The 15,527-nt window shown below is 42.4% G+C and overlaps 1 protein-coding gene across 1 annotated transcript; it reads left to right on the top strand.

Annotated features, from left to right (window-relative positions):
- The first annotated feature begins 255 nt into the window (after positions 1-255).
- LOC148515219 (histone H1.01-like) lies at positions 256-1,151 on the top strand. Its single transcript, XM_088480515.1, has one exon. It carries the CDS (start codon positions 273-275, stop codon positions 936-938), a length of 666 nt encoding a protein of 221 aa, XP_088336641.1. The 5' UTR covers positions 256-272; the 3' UTR covers positions 939-1,151.
- Positions 1,152-15,527: the final 14,376 nt, after the last annotated feature.

Here is a 15,527-nt window from a genome sequence, read left to right as displayed (position 1 = left end):
TTGGCGTACGAGTGAGGGTCAGAGAGCCAGCTCTATGTTCTTCTCGTTCCGTATAAAATACTCTTTTTCTGCGCTAGGGAAACACAAGCTGAGGGCAGATTGTGCCATACACACAGACAGGGAAGGATTTACACAGCTGTTTATTCAGCCAATGGGAGCACAATACACGCAACGCTCAGCAGCCAATCACAGCACAGCCGACAGTGTATATAAGTGACATCAGCAGCAGTAGGTAATGTATTAATATTTCTTACGTTGTGTCGTAGTCTACAATGGCAGAAACTGCACCAGCCGCCGCCGCTGTCCCGCCATCAGAGAGCGCAGCCAAAAAGAAGCGGCAGCCGAAGAAAGCTGCAGGAGGTGTCAAGAAAAGCCCCAAATCTTCTGGTCCCAGCGTCTCCGAGCTCATCGTAAAAGCCGTGGCCGCCTCCAAAGAGCGCAGTGGTGTTTCACTTGCCGCCCTGAAGAAGGCTCTGGCTGCCGGAGGCTATGATGTGGAGAAGAATAACAGCCGCGTCAAACTGGGTGTGAAGAGTCTGGTGACCAAAGGAACCCTCACCCAGGTGAAAGGCACCGGCGCTTCCGGCTCCTTCAAACTCAACAAGAAGCAGCTGGAAAGCACGAAAGCCGCTCAGAAGTCTCTGAAGCCCAAGAAACTTGCGGCAAAAAAAGTGGCCAAATCCCCGAAGAAGCCCAAGAAAGCTCCAAGTGCAGCCAAGAGCCCGAAGAAGGTCAAGAAACCATCAAAGGCGGCTGCTGCCAAAAGCCCAAAGAAGCCGAAAGCCGTGAAGCCTAAGAAGGCGGCCAAGAGTCCGGCCAAGAAGGCAGCAAAACCCAAAGCTGCCAAGAGTTCGGCCAAGAAAGCAGCGAAGCCCAAAGCCGCAAAAAGCCCGGCCAAGAAGGCAGCTAAGCCTAAGAAAGCTGCGGCAAAGAAGTAATGGAAGAGCTGTTGTAGCCTCGCTCCTTGTTATCACCACAAAGGCTCTTTTCAGAGCCACCCATATCTTCCCAGGAGAGCTGAGAACACTGCTAATTTTTGTTTGCTTTTACTGTAGCGTTATCTGGACGAGGCTGCAGTTAGCTTCTTATTCGTGCTCCAGCTTCTTCTTCACTTTCCTGCTTCTTATTCAGAACATTTTATATTAAAACATTGTTTTATCAAAGAGAATCAATAAGCTTATTGAATAAACAAAATATGAATCCACAGAGGGGGTTAACTTACATATGACCCATTTGTAATTGGCCTTGCCCAACAAAGTTTTGGGCATAAAATAGGGCATTAAAGTGGGCATAGGCACCAATTAATACATTTGAATAAGTAGCTGTAATTGTGCAAGGGTAATTAGCCTTGGGCATTGAATTTTACACTTGGAACTCACACAGTGGGGTTATTTACATATTATCCACTTGCAATTGGCCTAGCCCAACAAGGTTTTGGGTATGAAATTGGGTGGTAAAGTGGGCAGAGGAACCAGATTTTCTATATTTGAATAAGTAGATGTAGTTGTGCAAGGGTTAAATAGCCTTGGGCAACAATTGTTAAACTTGGAATCCACAGAGGGGGTTAACTAATATATAACCCACATGCAATTTTTCTTGCCCAACAAGGTTTTGGGCATGAAATATGGTGGTAATTTAGGCACAAACACCAGATTTTTATATATTTAAATAAGTAGCTGTAGTTGTGCAAGGGTTAAATAGCTTTAGACAACAAATTTGACACTTGGAATCCACAGAGCGGGTTAACTTACATATGACCCATGTGTAATTGGCCTTGCCCAACAAAGTTTTGGGAATAAAATAGGGCATTAAAGTGGGCATAGGCATCAATTTACATTTGAATAAGTAGCTGTAGTTGTGCGAGGGTTAAATAGCCTTTAGCAACAAATATGACACTTCGAACTCACAGAGTGGGGTCATTTACATATGACCCACTTGCAATTGGCCTTGCACAACAAAGTTTTGGGAATTAAAGTGGGCATAGGCACCAATTAATACATTTCAATAAGTAGCTGTAGTAAGGGTAAGTAGCCTTGGGCATTGAATGTGACACTTGGAACTCACACAGAGGGGTCTTCAAAGGTTTTGGGCATGAAATAGGGCATTAAAGTGGGCACAGGGACATTTTTTATATTTGAATAAGTAGCTGTAGTTGTGCAAGGGTTAAATAGCCTTGGGCAACAAATTTGACATTTGCAACCTATAGAGGGGGGTCACTTATATATGACCCAATAATATTTTGCCTGGCCCAACAAGGTTTTGGGCATGAGGTATGCTGGCAAAGTGGGCAAAGGAGCAAAATGTATTGATTTGAATAAGTAGTTTTAGTTTGCAAGGGTTAAATAGCATTGGGCCACAATTTACACGTGAAACAAACAAAGATGAGTCACTTACATTTGATCAACTATTATTTTGCCTGGCCCAAAAAGGTTTTGGGCATAAAATAGGCTGGCAAAGTGGACACTGGTACAAATTGTATTCATTTGAATAAGTAGCTGTAGTGTAGCAAGGGTTAAATAACCTTGGGCAACAAATTTGGCCTTTGCAACCTATAGAGGGGGTCACTTACATAAGAACCAATTTGTATATTTTCGGAGTAAGTACAGTACACACTACTCTACACTGTTCTCTCTCTCTCTCTCTCTCTCTCTCTCTCTCTCTCTCTCTCTCTCTCTCTCTCTCTCTCTCTCTCTCTCTCATTTGTGTGTTTGTTTTTGGTGTTATGGAGACTCTGGTCAAAATTTGTACAGTTTATTTGTTTAAAAATGGTTTTGAGGGAAACTGACAGTACAGTGTTATTTTTCCACAGTCCTACCTCCACGACCACCAGCACCTTCTGCAGCCTCCTCAAATGACAGTGGTAATGATTACAACAGTTACAGTATGGACACAATAGTGTAATGCTACTGCCTTTTTGATTTTTTGTATAATATTTTTTTTCTTATACTGTACACACAGACAGACTCGTCATTGATGAGGAGGCTGCATGAAGCCCCATGCTCTGTAAGTACAGTACACCACATTGTTTTCTACAGCACTGTATATCTCTCCTTTTCTTCCCTTGTCAGTGTCTCTCTACCTACGGTATCTCTTTCTCTCTCTCTCTCTTTATCCCTCTCTCTCTTTCTCAGTGTCTCTCTTTTCTGTACTAGTGTAATAGTAACATTATTTTTTTTCAACAGTATCAGCAACGGAAGCCTACATTCCCGGGCCCAGTGGCCTCATCTGGCCGCGTAAGTACACTACACCACATTTTTTTCTACAGTACTGTATCTCTCTCTCTCTCTTTATCTCTCTCTCTGTTTTTCTCTCTCTCTCTCTCTTTCTCTCCCTCTTTCTTTCTCTTTATATTTCTCTCTCTTTAATTTTCCTCTCTCTCTCTCTTTTTCGCTCTCTTTCCCTGTTTTTCTCTTTCTTTTTCTCTCTCTCTCTCTTTCTGTCCCTGTCTCCCTCTGTTTCTCTCTCTCTCTCTTAAAACATCTCCAACGCCTTCTCCTTACATAATAATTGTTTCTGTCATTGTGTATTTTAGTTGAAGACATTGAAGTGCCTCAGCCCTCCCCAGGGCAAGAGGAGGACCCAGACTCCCCTCCCCAGCCAAGTAAGTACTGTATACAGTTTTACACTGTAGGACATTTTGTATTAATAATGTAATACCATGTAAGTACAGTACTGTAAATCTCTGCTTTATTTCCCTAGTCTCTCTCTCTTTCTCCCTCTCTCTCTTTCTTTCTCTTTCCCCCTCTTTCTCTCCCTCCCTCTTTCTCTCTCTCTTTTTCTCTCTCTCTCTCTCTCTCTCTCTTTCTCTCTCTTTACATGTTTTTTCCCACAGTTACAGAGACCATACCCCCAGCTGGCCCCAGCGAGAGTCTGCGTAAGTACAGTACTGTACACTACAGTACATTGTTCTCTCTCTCTTTTTCTCTTTCTCTCTCTTGCTTTTTCTTTCTCTGTCTCTTTCTCTCTCCCTCTCTCTCTTTCTCTCTCTCTCCCCCTCTATCTCTCTTTCTCTCTACCTCTTTCTTTCTCTCCTTCACTCTCCCCCCTCTCTCTCTCTTTATATCTGTCTTTCTTTCTCTTTTTCTCTCTCTCTTTTTCTTTCTCTGTCTCTTTCTCTCTTTTTGTCTCTCTCTTTTTCTCTCTCCCATTCTTTCTCTTTCTCTATTTCTCTATCCCTCTCTCTCCATCTATCTTTCTCTTTCTCTCTCTCTGTTACTCCCTCTCCTTTGTTTCTCTCTCTCTCTCTCTTTTTCTCTCTCTTTCTCTCTCTCTTTCTCCCTCTCTTTCTTTCTCCTCTTTCTTTCTCTCCCTCCCTGTCTTTCTTTCTCTCCCTCCCTCTCCCTCTGTCTCTCCCTTTCTCTCTTTCTTTATCCCTCTCTCCCCCTCTATCTTTCTCTTTCTCTCTCTCTCTCCCTCTCCTTTGTTTCTCTCTCTCTCTTTTTTTTTCTCTCTTTCTCTCTCCCTCTCTTTTTTTTCTCTCCCTCCCTCTCTTTCTTTCTCTCCCTCCCTCTCCCTCTCCCTCTGTCTCTCCCTCTCTCTCTCCCTCCCTTTCTCTCTTTTTTTTCTCTGTCGTGTGTTTTCATAAATTTTTTGACTTGTCAACATTTGTTTTTCTTTGACACACAGATGACTGCTTTATCGTGGAGGCAGGCAGCAGCCCTGCCCCGATCTGTAAGTACAGTAGTGTACTGTACATTACATTGTTCTACCACTATATACTTACTGTCTCTCTCTATCTCTCCATGCATCTCCAACCTCTTCTCAATACACACTAATTATTTCTCTCCTTGTGTTTTTCTTATTTTCCAGTACTGTACAGTATGTTTCGGTGACCTGTCTTTAGGTGCATACACACTAGACGATTTGGATGAACGCTAACAATATTGTTCAATGATATAGTACAGTACATTATACAGTGTTGTTCATATCATCTAGTGTGTACTGTATGCAGTAAATCACCAAGGATGCGTGTGCGACATTTTTCCATATTGTTTTCATGCAAAATGACAAAATTTTTTTACCCACAGTGCAAGGCACAGAAGGGCACCAGCCTCCCAGGGATGACTGGAAAAGGAGGCAATCAATTTTGTGTAAGTACTGTACCGTCCACTACTGTACATTGTCTTCTACTGTATCTCACTCCTTTTTTTTACGTTCACAGTGTCTCTCTCTCCCTCCCGTACTACAAAGACCCATCTCACTTGCTCCGGTGCTCGCGTGCGCACTGCCGGACAATCGACCCGGTTGCGCGCGGATCTGAATCAGGCCCTACTGTAATTCTTTCTCTACTGTACTTGTATAACAGGAACATTCTTTTTTTTCCCACCACAGTTCTGCAACAAGGAAAGCCTCGGCGCCAGTCCCCCACTGACCCAAAATAGGGTTTTTGCCCGGGTAAGTACTGTACCTTACACTACTACAGTATACAGTACTATAAATTGTCTTCTACTGTATCACTCTCTTTTTTGTGTGTTTGTATTGGTGTTATGTACAGTATGGAGGTGTTATTTTTTCTACCGTATAATCGTTTTTTCTTAAACACACAGTAAAAAAATTAAAACAGGAGCAGCCGGAGCCACAGCTCCCTGGCCTCTGTATGCGTAAGTAGAGTACTGTATCTTTTTCTGTCTCTCTCCCTCTCTCTGTCTTTCTCTCTCCCTCTCCCCCCCTCCTCCCCCCCTCCCTTTCTCTTTTTCCCTCTCTCTTTCTCTCTCCCTCTCTGTCTCTCCCTCCCTCTCTCTTTTTCATGGTTTTGATGGAAACTGTTCTTTTTCCACAGTCCTACCACCACCAACGGCGGCAGCGGCAGCGGAGGCACCACCACCACCAACGGCGGCAGCGGAGGTGGAGGCACCACCACCACCAATGGTGGCAGCGGCGGCACCACCACCCTCCAGTGGCATTTACATGCCGCGTAAGTGCAGTACACCACATTCTTTTCTACAGCACTGTATCGCTATCCTTTTTTACCCTTGTCAGTCTCTCTCTCTCTCTCTCTCTCTCTCACTCTCCCCCATCCCTCTGTCTGTGTTTGTTTTTGTTGTTATGGAGGCTCTGTTCAAGATTTATGGTGCGTACACACTGGGCGATAAAGTGGACGACTCAGGGAGCATATCGTGTAGTGTTTACGCACCATTACACAGTTTATTTGTTTCCAAATGGTTTTGATGGAAACTGTTCTTTTTCCACAGTCCTACCACCACCAATGGCGGCAGCGGAGGTACCACCACCACCAATGGCGGCAGTGGAGGTACCACCACCAATGGCGGCAGCGGCGGCACCACCACCCTCCAGTGGCGTTTCCATGCCGCATAAGTGCAGTACACCACATTCTTTTCTACAGCACTGTATCACTATCCTTTTTTACCCTTGTCAGTCTCTCTCTCTCTCTCTCTCTCTCCTTCTTTCCCCCCTCCCTCTGTCTGTGTTTGTTTTTGTTGTTATGGAGGCTCTGTTCAAGATTTATGGTGCGTACACACTGGGCGATAAAGTGAACGACTCAGGGAGCATATTGTGTATTGTGTACGCACCATTATACAGTTTATTTGTTTCCAAATGGTTTTGATGCAAACTGTTCTTTTTCCACAGTCACACCACCACCAACGGCAGCGGCACCACCACCATTTTCCACATTTAGAACGCGGCTTCCGCCCTGAGTAAGTACCGTGCACTACTGTACTGTACATTGTGCCCTCCTTTTTACAGTGCCTCTCTCTTCCTCCTGTACTCCAAAGACCCATCTCCAACCTCTTCTCCTTACACACTAATTGTTTCTGTACTTGTGTAACAGGAATATTTTTTTTTCCCCACAGTGCGGGAACGTGGAAGGCCACAGCCCCCCACCAGCCAGTTGCCAGAACCTGGGCCAAGCAGGCCTCACAGGCCGTGTAAGTACTGTACCCTACACAACTGTACAGTATATTGTCTTCTTCTGTACTGTCTCTCTCTCCTTTTTTTTGTTTTCACAGTGTCTCTTTCTCTCTCTTCTTTACTACAAAGACGCATCTCCAACCTCTTCTCCTTACAGACTTTGTATATATATATTTTTTTTTTATAAAGGACATTACTCTAAAGGTGCCCATCCACTTAAAGATACCGGTATGACAACCACTGCATGATTACGACATTGTAATCATGCAGTTGTTTGTCAGTACAGTAAGTGATGAGCCTACTCTGAACAAGCACTTGTTCAGTGCAGGGTCATCATTCATTTGCAAACATGTTTTGCAGATACTGTACAGTAATAGTCATTAAATTGTGGGAGGTTACTGTACTGTATCTGCACCGCACCAAAAGTATCCCTCTGTCTGCCAGCTTCAGTCAGTATAATCACCTTAGGTGTAGCAATGTTTACACTGTATAGTACTTTTCCTGCATTGTACCGTACTGAAGCCATTGTATTGTTCTGTTTGTTTATGTACTGTACAGTACTTTGTTAGGAGCTACAGTAGCCAAACCATTTACAGTAGCACCATACCATATAAAGGTAAATACAGCACTGTTAATGTGAATATATTTTTTTCCAATACAGTCTTCAGTCATGGACCCTCAGGGAGGCAGGGACCCCAAGGGAGGCAGGGACCACGCCTGACTCGAGGTAGAGTACAGTATTTACGTTAGTGTCAAGATTGTACAATATTGTATATTAGTGTTGTAATACTGTACCCTTTTTTTTCTCTCCACAGAACAAATTATGTTCTTTTTAGGCCTGTACCGGCAGATGGCCCACCACCGGGTGGATCTTTTTTTTAATTTTTTGGTCACCTTATTTTTGTTTATTTATGATTTTTATTAAAATTTGTTTTATTCAGTACAACGTTTTCTGTCTTTACTTGGTTCTGTGGATAAAGTACAGTATACTGTATTTACATTTATTGATACTGTAACAACTAAAAGGTAAGAAAATACAGTACAGTAAGTCACCCATTCAGTACTTTTATTAATTGCACACCACTCTTAAGGGGTGATTTAATAAAGCTTGGAGAGATAAAAAATTCGAGAAACTGTAAATACAGTAGCACCAACCAATTAGCTACTGTACTACAGTAACTGTCATTTTTCAAACACAGCCTGTACAGTGACAGTTAGGATCTGATTGGTTGGTGCTATTTATCTAAAATTTTATCTGTCTAAGCTTTAACTAAATAAATACACGACAAGAGTAAACTTTTTTTTAGCTAATCACGTGTTTTTGCTCCAATGGGTGAAAAAGTGCCAACCAATGTGCTCCCAACTGTCATCTCACAGGTGGTGTTTGAAAAATGACAGTTGGGAGCTGATTGACTGACACCTTATCACTTTTTTATCACTTCTCACTCTGTCTCCTAACACTGCTTAGTACAGTAAATACACCCCTTGGAGTGAAAAGACGAGACCGGCTAAAAAAAGTAAATAGACCACCCCTAAATTGAAAACGTCCCTCAGTGTATACAGTACTGTATGTCTACTGTACTGTATTCTACTGTAAGTGCCGGGCAGCTTGAAATCACTGTGATGGGCAACAGGGATACTGTACAGTATATGACTGTGGGCGGCAACCCCCATCGGCCGGCGCGCCCCTGGTGAGTGAAATCCTGGCCAATATGACGATACACCCCTGCATCTGTGTGTTATTGACTTTTTGTACCTTTTTAATGACAGATGCACGTGTTGGGTCTCAGGCGCACTTAAAGACTGAATTACATACAGTACAAACACCAATTGTATAAATTAATGACAATTTTTATTTAACCTACAGTAACATGCTTTACAGAGGGGGGGGGACTTCTTTAGCTTTCCACCCCAGTAGTCCTCTACTGTCCCACGCTTCTTTCTTCTGCGCTGGCATGTCCTGGAGTTCCGAGCTGGACACGGACATGACTACTGTACAGTACCTAGGAGGAAAGAGATGACGTGAGAACAGTCCTTACTCAATGCCGACCGATACGCCCTACTGGACCGAGGACTACACTAAAAGGACTACACGTAATGAAATCAGACGCATGCGCTATGTAGTTTAGGAAAAGTGACATCTGGTGGGCAAAATGTTGTATTACACGTAATGACTTATTTCACTACTAAACTTTCTTTGTGGCGCGACTCATGGCGTGGTGTGTGGCGTGCCATGCGTGGCGTGAGAGATAACGCTGTGATGCCACGTTATAGCTGGGCACATCAGTAGCTTTAGTTTTGCAAGAGTTAAATAGCGTTGAGCCACAAATTTGACACTTCCAACCAAAAGAGGGGGGTCACTTACAAATGACCCACTTGTATTTTGCCAGGTTAAAAAAGGTTTTGGGCATGAAATAGGCTGGCAAAGTGGGCACAGCTGCAGATTGTATTGATTTTAATTAGTAGCTGTAGTTTTGCAAGGCTTCAGTAGCCTTGGGCCTCAAATTTGACACTTGCAACCAACAGAGGGAGGTCACTTACATATGCCCCAATTATATCTTGCCTGGTCCAACAAGGTTTTGGGCACGAATTAGGCTGGCAAAGTAGCAAAGGAGCACAATATATTGATTTGAATAAGTAGCTTTAGTTTTGCAAGGGTTAAATAGCATTGGGCCACAATTTACACTTGAAACAAACAGAGAAGGGTCACTTACATATGATCAACTATTATTTTGCCTAGCCCAAAAAGGTTTTGGGTATAAAATAGGCTGGCAAAATGGACACGGGTACAAATTGTATTGATTTGAATAAGTAGCTGTAGTGTAGCAAGGGTTAAATAGCCTTTGGGCCACAAATTTGACCTTTGCAACCCACAGAAGGGGGTCACTCACATAACACCCACCTGTATTTTGCCTTGATTAACAAGGTTTTGGGCATGAAATAAGCTTTCGAATTTGGCACAGGCACCAAATTATACCATTTTGAATAAGTAGCTGTAAACTTAAAAGGGTTAATTAGCCTTGGGCCACACATTTGACACCTCCAACCAACATAGAAGGGTCACTTACATACGAGCCACTTGAAATTTGCATTACCCAACAAGGTTTTGGGCATAAAATTGGCTGGCAAAATGGGCACAGGTACAAATTCTATTCATTTGAATGAATAGCTGTAGTTTGGGAGGTTTAAATAGCCGTGGGCCACAAATGTGAAACTTGTAATCAACAGAGCAGGGTCACTTACATATGACCCAGCAATATTTTGGCTGGCTTAACAATGTTTTGGGCATGAAATAGGCTGGCAAACTGGGCACAGATTTGAACAATTAGCTGTAGGTTTGCAAGGGTTAAACAGCCTCAAGCCACAAACGTGACCATTGCAACCTACAGAGGAGGGCACTTATTTTGGATCCACTTGTATTTTGACTGGCCAATAATGTTTTGGGCATGAAATATGCTAATGAAGTGGGCACAGGCACCAAATTGTAACATCTTGAATAAGTAGCTGTAGTGTTAAAAGGGTTAAATAGCATTGGACCACAAATTTGACACTTCCGTCCAACAGAGAAGGGTAACTTACATATGACCCACTTTTGTTTTGACTGGCCCAACAAGGTTTTTGGCATAATACAGGCTGGCAAAGAGGGCAAAGGTGCAAATTGTATTGTATTGAATATGTAGCTGTAGTGTTGCAAGTGTTAAATAGCCTTGGGCCACAAATTTGACAGTTGCAGTAAACAGAAGGCGGTTAATTACATATGACCCATATGTTTTTTGCCTGGCCCAACAAGGATTTGGGCAAGAAATAGGCTGGCAACATGGGCACAGGCACCAAATTATACCATTTTGAATATGTAGATGTAGTGTAGTAAGGGTTAAATAGCCTTGGGCCACAAATTTGACACTTGCAACCAACAGAGGGAGGTCACTTACATATGCCCCAATTATATCTTGCCTGGCCCAACAAGGTTTTGGGCACGAATTAGGCTGGCAAAGAAGCAAAGGAGCAAAATATATTGATTTGAATAAGTAGCTTTAGTTTTGCAAGGGTTAAATAGCATTGGGCCACAATTTACACTTGAAACAAACAGAGAAGGGTCACTTACATATGATCAACTATTATTTTGCCTAGCCCAAAAAGGTTTTGGGTATAAAATAGGCTGGCAAAATGGACACGGGTACAAATTGTATTGATTTGAATAAGTAGCTGTAGTGTAGCAAGGGTTAAATAGCCTTTGGGCCACAAATTTGACCTTTGCAACCCACAGAAGGGGGTCACTCACATAACACCCACCTGTATTTTGCCTTGATTAACAAGGTTTTGGGCATGAAATAAGCTTTCGAATTTGGCACAGGCACCAAATTATACCATTTTGAATAAGTAGCTGTAAACTTAAAAGGGTTAATTAGCCTTGGGCCACACATTTGACACCTCCAACCAACATAGAAGGGTCACTTACATACGAGCCACTTGAAATTTGCATTACCCAACAAGGTTTTGGGCATAAAATTGGCTGGCAAAATGGGCACAGGTACAAATTTTATTCATTTGAATGAATAGCTGTAGTTTGGGAGGTTTAAATAGCCGTGGGCCACAAATGTGAAACTTGTAATCAACAGAGCAGGGTCACTTACATATGACCCAGTAATATAGTGCCTGGCTTAACAATGTTTTGGGCATGAAATAGGCTGGCAAAGTGGGCACAGATTGTATTGATTTGAAGAAGTAGCTGTAGTTTTGCAAGGGTTAAACAGCCTCATGCCACAAATGTAACCATTGCCACCTACAGAGGGGGGCACTTATATTGGACCCACTTGTATTTTGCCTGGCCCAACAATGTTTTGGGCATGAAATATGCTAATGAAGTTGGGACAGGCATCAAATTGTAACATATTGAATAAGTAGCTGCAGTGTTAAAAAGGTTTAAATAGCATTAGACCACAAATTTCACACTTCCGTCCAACAGAGAAGGGTAACTTACATATGACCCACTTGTGTTTTGACTGGCAAAACAAGGTTTTTGGCATAATATACGCTGACAAAGTGGACACTGGTACAAATTGTATTGTATTGAATATGTAGCTGTAGTGTTGCAAGTGTTAAATAGCCTTGGGCCACAAATTTGACAGTTGCAGTAAACAGTAGGCGGTTAATTACATATGACCCATATGTTTTTTGCCTGGCCCAACAAGGATTTGGGCAAGAAATAGGCTGGCAACATGGGCACAGGCACCAAATTATGCCATTTTGAATATGTAGATGTAGTGTTGTAAGGGTTAAATAGCCTTGGGCCACAAATTTGACATTTGCAACCTACAGAGGGAGTCACTTACATAAGAACCATTTGTATATTGCCTTTCCCAACAAGGTTTTGGGCAGGATATAAGTTTGCGAAGTTGGCACAGGCACCAAATTATACAATTTTGAATAAGTAGCTGTAAAGTTAAAAGGGTTAAATAGCCTTGGGCCACAAATTTAACCCCTCCAACCAATATAGAAGAGTCACTTACATATGAGCCACTTGAATTTTGCATGACCAACAAGGTTTTGGGCAAAAAATTGGCTGGCAAAATGGGCACAGGTACAAATGATCTTTATTTGAATAAGTAGCTGTAGTGTTGCAAGGGTTAAATAGCATTGGGCCACAAATGTGACACTTGTATCCAACAGAGGGGTATCACTTACATGTGATCCACTATTACTCTGGCTGGCACAACCAGTTTTTGGGCATGAAATAGGCTGGCAAAGTGGGTACAGGCACAATATTTTACCATTTTGAATTAGGTAGCTGTAGTATTGCAAGTGTTAAATAGCCTTGGGCCACAAATTCGACACATCCAACCAACATAGAATGGTCACTTACATATGAGCCACTTGTGTATTGACTGGACCAACAAGGTTTTGGGCATAAAATTGGCTGGCAAATTGGGTACATGTACAAATTGTACCATTTTGAATTGAGTAGCTGTAGTGTTGCAAGGGTTAAATAGCCTTTTGCGAGAAATGTGACCATTACAACGTACAGAGGAGGGTCACTTACATAAGAGCCACTTGTATTTTGCGTGGCCCAACAATTTTCTGGGACTGAAAAAGGCTGGCGAAGTGGGCACAAGCACAATATTTCACCATTTTGAATTAGGTAGCTGTAGTGATTTAAGGGTTAAATAGCCTTGGGCCACAAATTACACTTGAAACAAACAGAGAAGGGTCACTCACATATGACCAACTTTTATTTTGCCTGGCCCAACAAGGTTTTGGGCATTTAATAGGCTGGCACAATGTTCACAGGCACCAAATTTCCTCATTTTGGACAAGTAGCTGTAGTGTTGCCAGGGTAAATAGCCTTGGGCCACAAATTTGACCATTGCAACCAACAGAGGGATGTCACTTACATGTGATCCACTTTTTTTTTTTGCCTGGCTCAACAAGTATTTGGGCATGATATAGGCTGGCAAAGTTGGCAAAGGTACAAATTGTATTAATTTGAATATGTAGCTGTAGTGTCGCCAGGGTTAAATGGCCTTGGGCCAAAAATTTGACATTTGCAACCAACAGATGGGGGTCACTTACATATGAACCACTTGTATTTTGCCTGGCCCAAAAAGGATTTTGGCAAGAAATAGGGTGGTAATGTGGGCACAGGGACCAGAATTTCTATATTTGAATAAGTAACTGTAGTTTTGCAAGGGTTAAAACCTTGGGCCACAATTTACACTTGAAACAAACAGAGAAGGGTCACTTACATATGATCAACTGTTATTTTGCCTGGCCCAAAAAGGTTTTGGGCATAAAATTGGCTGGCAAAGTGGGCACAGGTACAAATTTTACTATTTTGAATTAAGTAGCTGTAGTGTTGCAAGGGTTAAACAGCCATGAGTCAAAAATGTGACGATTACAACGTACAGAGGAGGGTCACTTACATAAGAGCCTCTTGTATTTTGCTTGGCCTAACAATGTTCTGTGCATGAAAAAGGCTGGCGAAGTGGGCACAGGCATAATATTTTACCTTTTTAAATTAGGTAGCTGTAGTGTTGCAAGGGTTAAATAGGTTTGGGCCACAAATGAATCAATTGCAACCAACAAAAGGAGGTCAATTACATATGACCTACTTGTATTTTGCCTGGCCCAACAAGGTTTTGGGCATGAAATAGGCTGGCAAAGGCACAATATTTTACAAGTTTGAATAAGTAGCTGTAGTGTTGCATGGGTTAAATAGCCTTGCACCACAAATTTGACTTTTGCAAGCTACATAGATGGGTCACTTACATATGACCCACTTGTAATTTGCCTGGCCCAACAAGTATTTGGGCATGATATAGGCTGGCAAAATAGGCAAAGGTACAAATTGTACTATTTGAATTAGGTAGCTGTAGTGTTGCAGGGGTTAAATAGCCTTGGGCCACAAATTTGACAATTGCAAATAAACAGAAGGAGGTTAATTACATATGATCCACTTGTATTTTGCCTGGCCCAACAAGGATTTGGGCAAGAAATAGGCTGGCAACATGGGCACAGGCACCAAATGATAACATTTTGAATAAGTAGATGTAGTGTTGCAAGGGTTAAATAGTCTTGGGCAACAAATTTGACAATTCCAACCAACAGCGGGGTGTCACTTACATATGATCCACTTGTATTTTGCTGGCCCAACAAGGTTTTTGGTCATGAAATAGGCTGGCAAAGTGGGCACAGGTTCAAATTGTATTGATTTGAATAAGTAGCTGTACTTCTGCAATGGTTAAATAGCATTGGGCCATAACAATGACACATGAAACCAATAGAGGGGGTCACTTACATATGACTCACTTGTACTTTGCCTGGTCAAACAAGTTTTTGGGCATGAAATAGGCTGGCAAAGTGGGCACAGGCACCAAACTATACTATTTTGAATAAGTAGCTGTATTTTTGCAAAGGATAAACAGCATTGGGCCAATAACTTGACACTATTAACCAACAGGGGGGTCTCATACATATGACCAACTTGTACTTTGCCTTGGGCAACAAATTTGACAATTGCAACCAATAGAGTGGGTCACCTTCATATGACCAACTTGCATATTGTATGGCCCAACAAGGTTTTGGGCATTAAAATACGCTGGCTAAGTGGGCACAGGTACAAATTGTATTTATTTGAATAAGTAGCTTTAGTGCACACTTTTTGCACATGTGCATGGGCCGGTTTCTGAGAAATATTTGTGGGAATCGGCCCAAATCGGAAGTTGAGATCAGTGCACTTGTTAGCAAATAAAATAGTAAAATATAACTTTATAATTACATTCTTTCAAAATAAACTTTATTTTACAAGTACAACCCAACACCCACCAGCCAGGGGTGCCAAGGATAGCCCTGGGATATTATGCCAGGCCCAGGGTGCCCTGGAGAAGTGGAACCCCTTTTATTTGGGATTTGCCATCTTCCAAGGGATCCCCGGCCTGGGCTGACTAGTGATCAGGTACAAAGCTTTGGCCAGGGTACTCGGTGAAAGGGTTTCCCAGCTGTGGCATTACACCACCACTAGAAAGAGTCAGGTGCTGGTTATGGAAAATACAGGGGACCGCTAGTCATTTTGTCTCCTGTATTTCCACAACCAGGACTGGCTCAACAGAGACTTGTGCTGGTTCATAAGATACAGGGGAACCATACACATTTTCTCACCT

This window comes from Taudactylus pleione, unplaced genomic scaffold (assembly GCF_031769625.1).
Source record: "Taudactylus pleione unplaced genomic scaffold, aTauple2 ptg000253l, whole genome shotgun sequence".
Taxonomy (NCBI): domain Eukaryota; kingdom Metazoa; phylum Chordata; class Amphibia; order Anura; family Myobatrachidae; genus Taudactylus; species Taudactylus pleione.
This window is presented reverse-complemented; position numbering and strand designations above follow the sequence as displayed.

Bases quoted from the DNA above. Each gene is read 5' to 3' on its own strand.
- LOC148515219 (XM_088480515.1), top strand. From the start codon at position 273: ATGGCAGAAACTGCACCAGCCGCCGCCGCTGTCCCGCCATCAGAGAGC.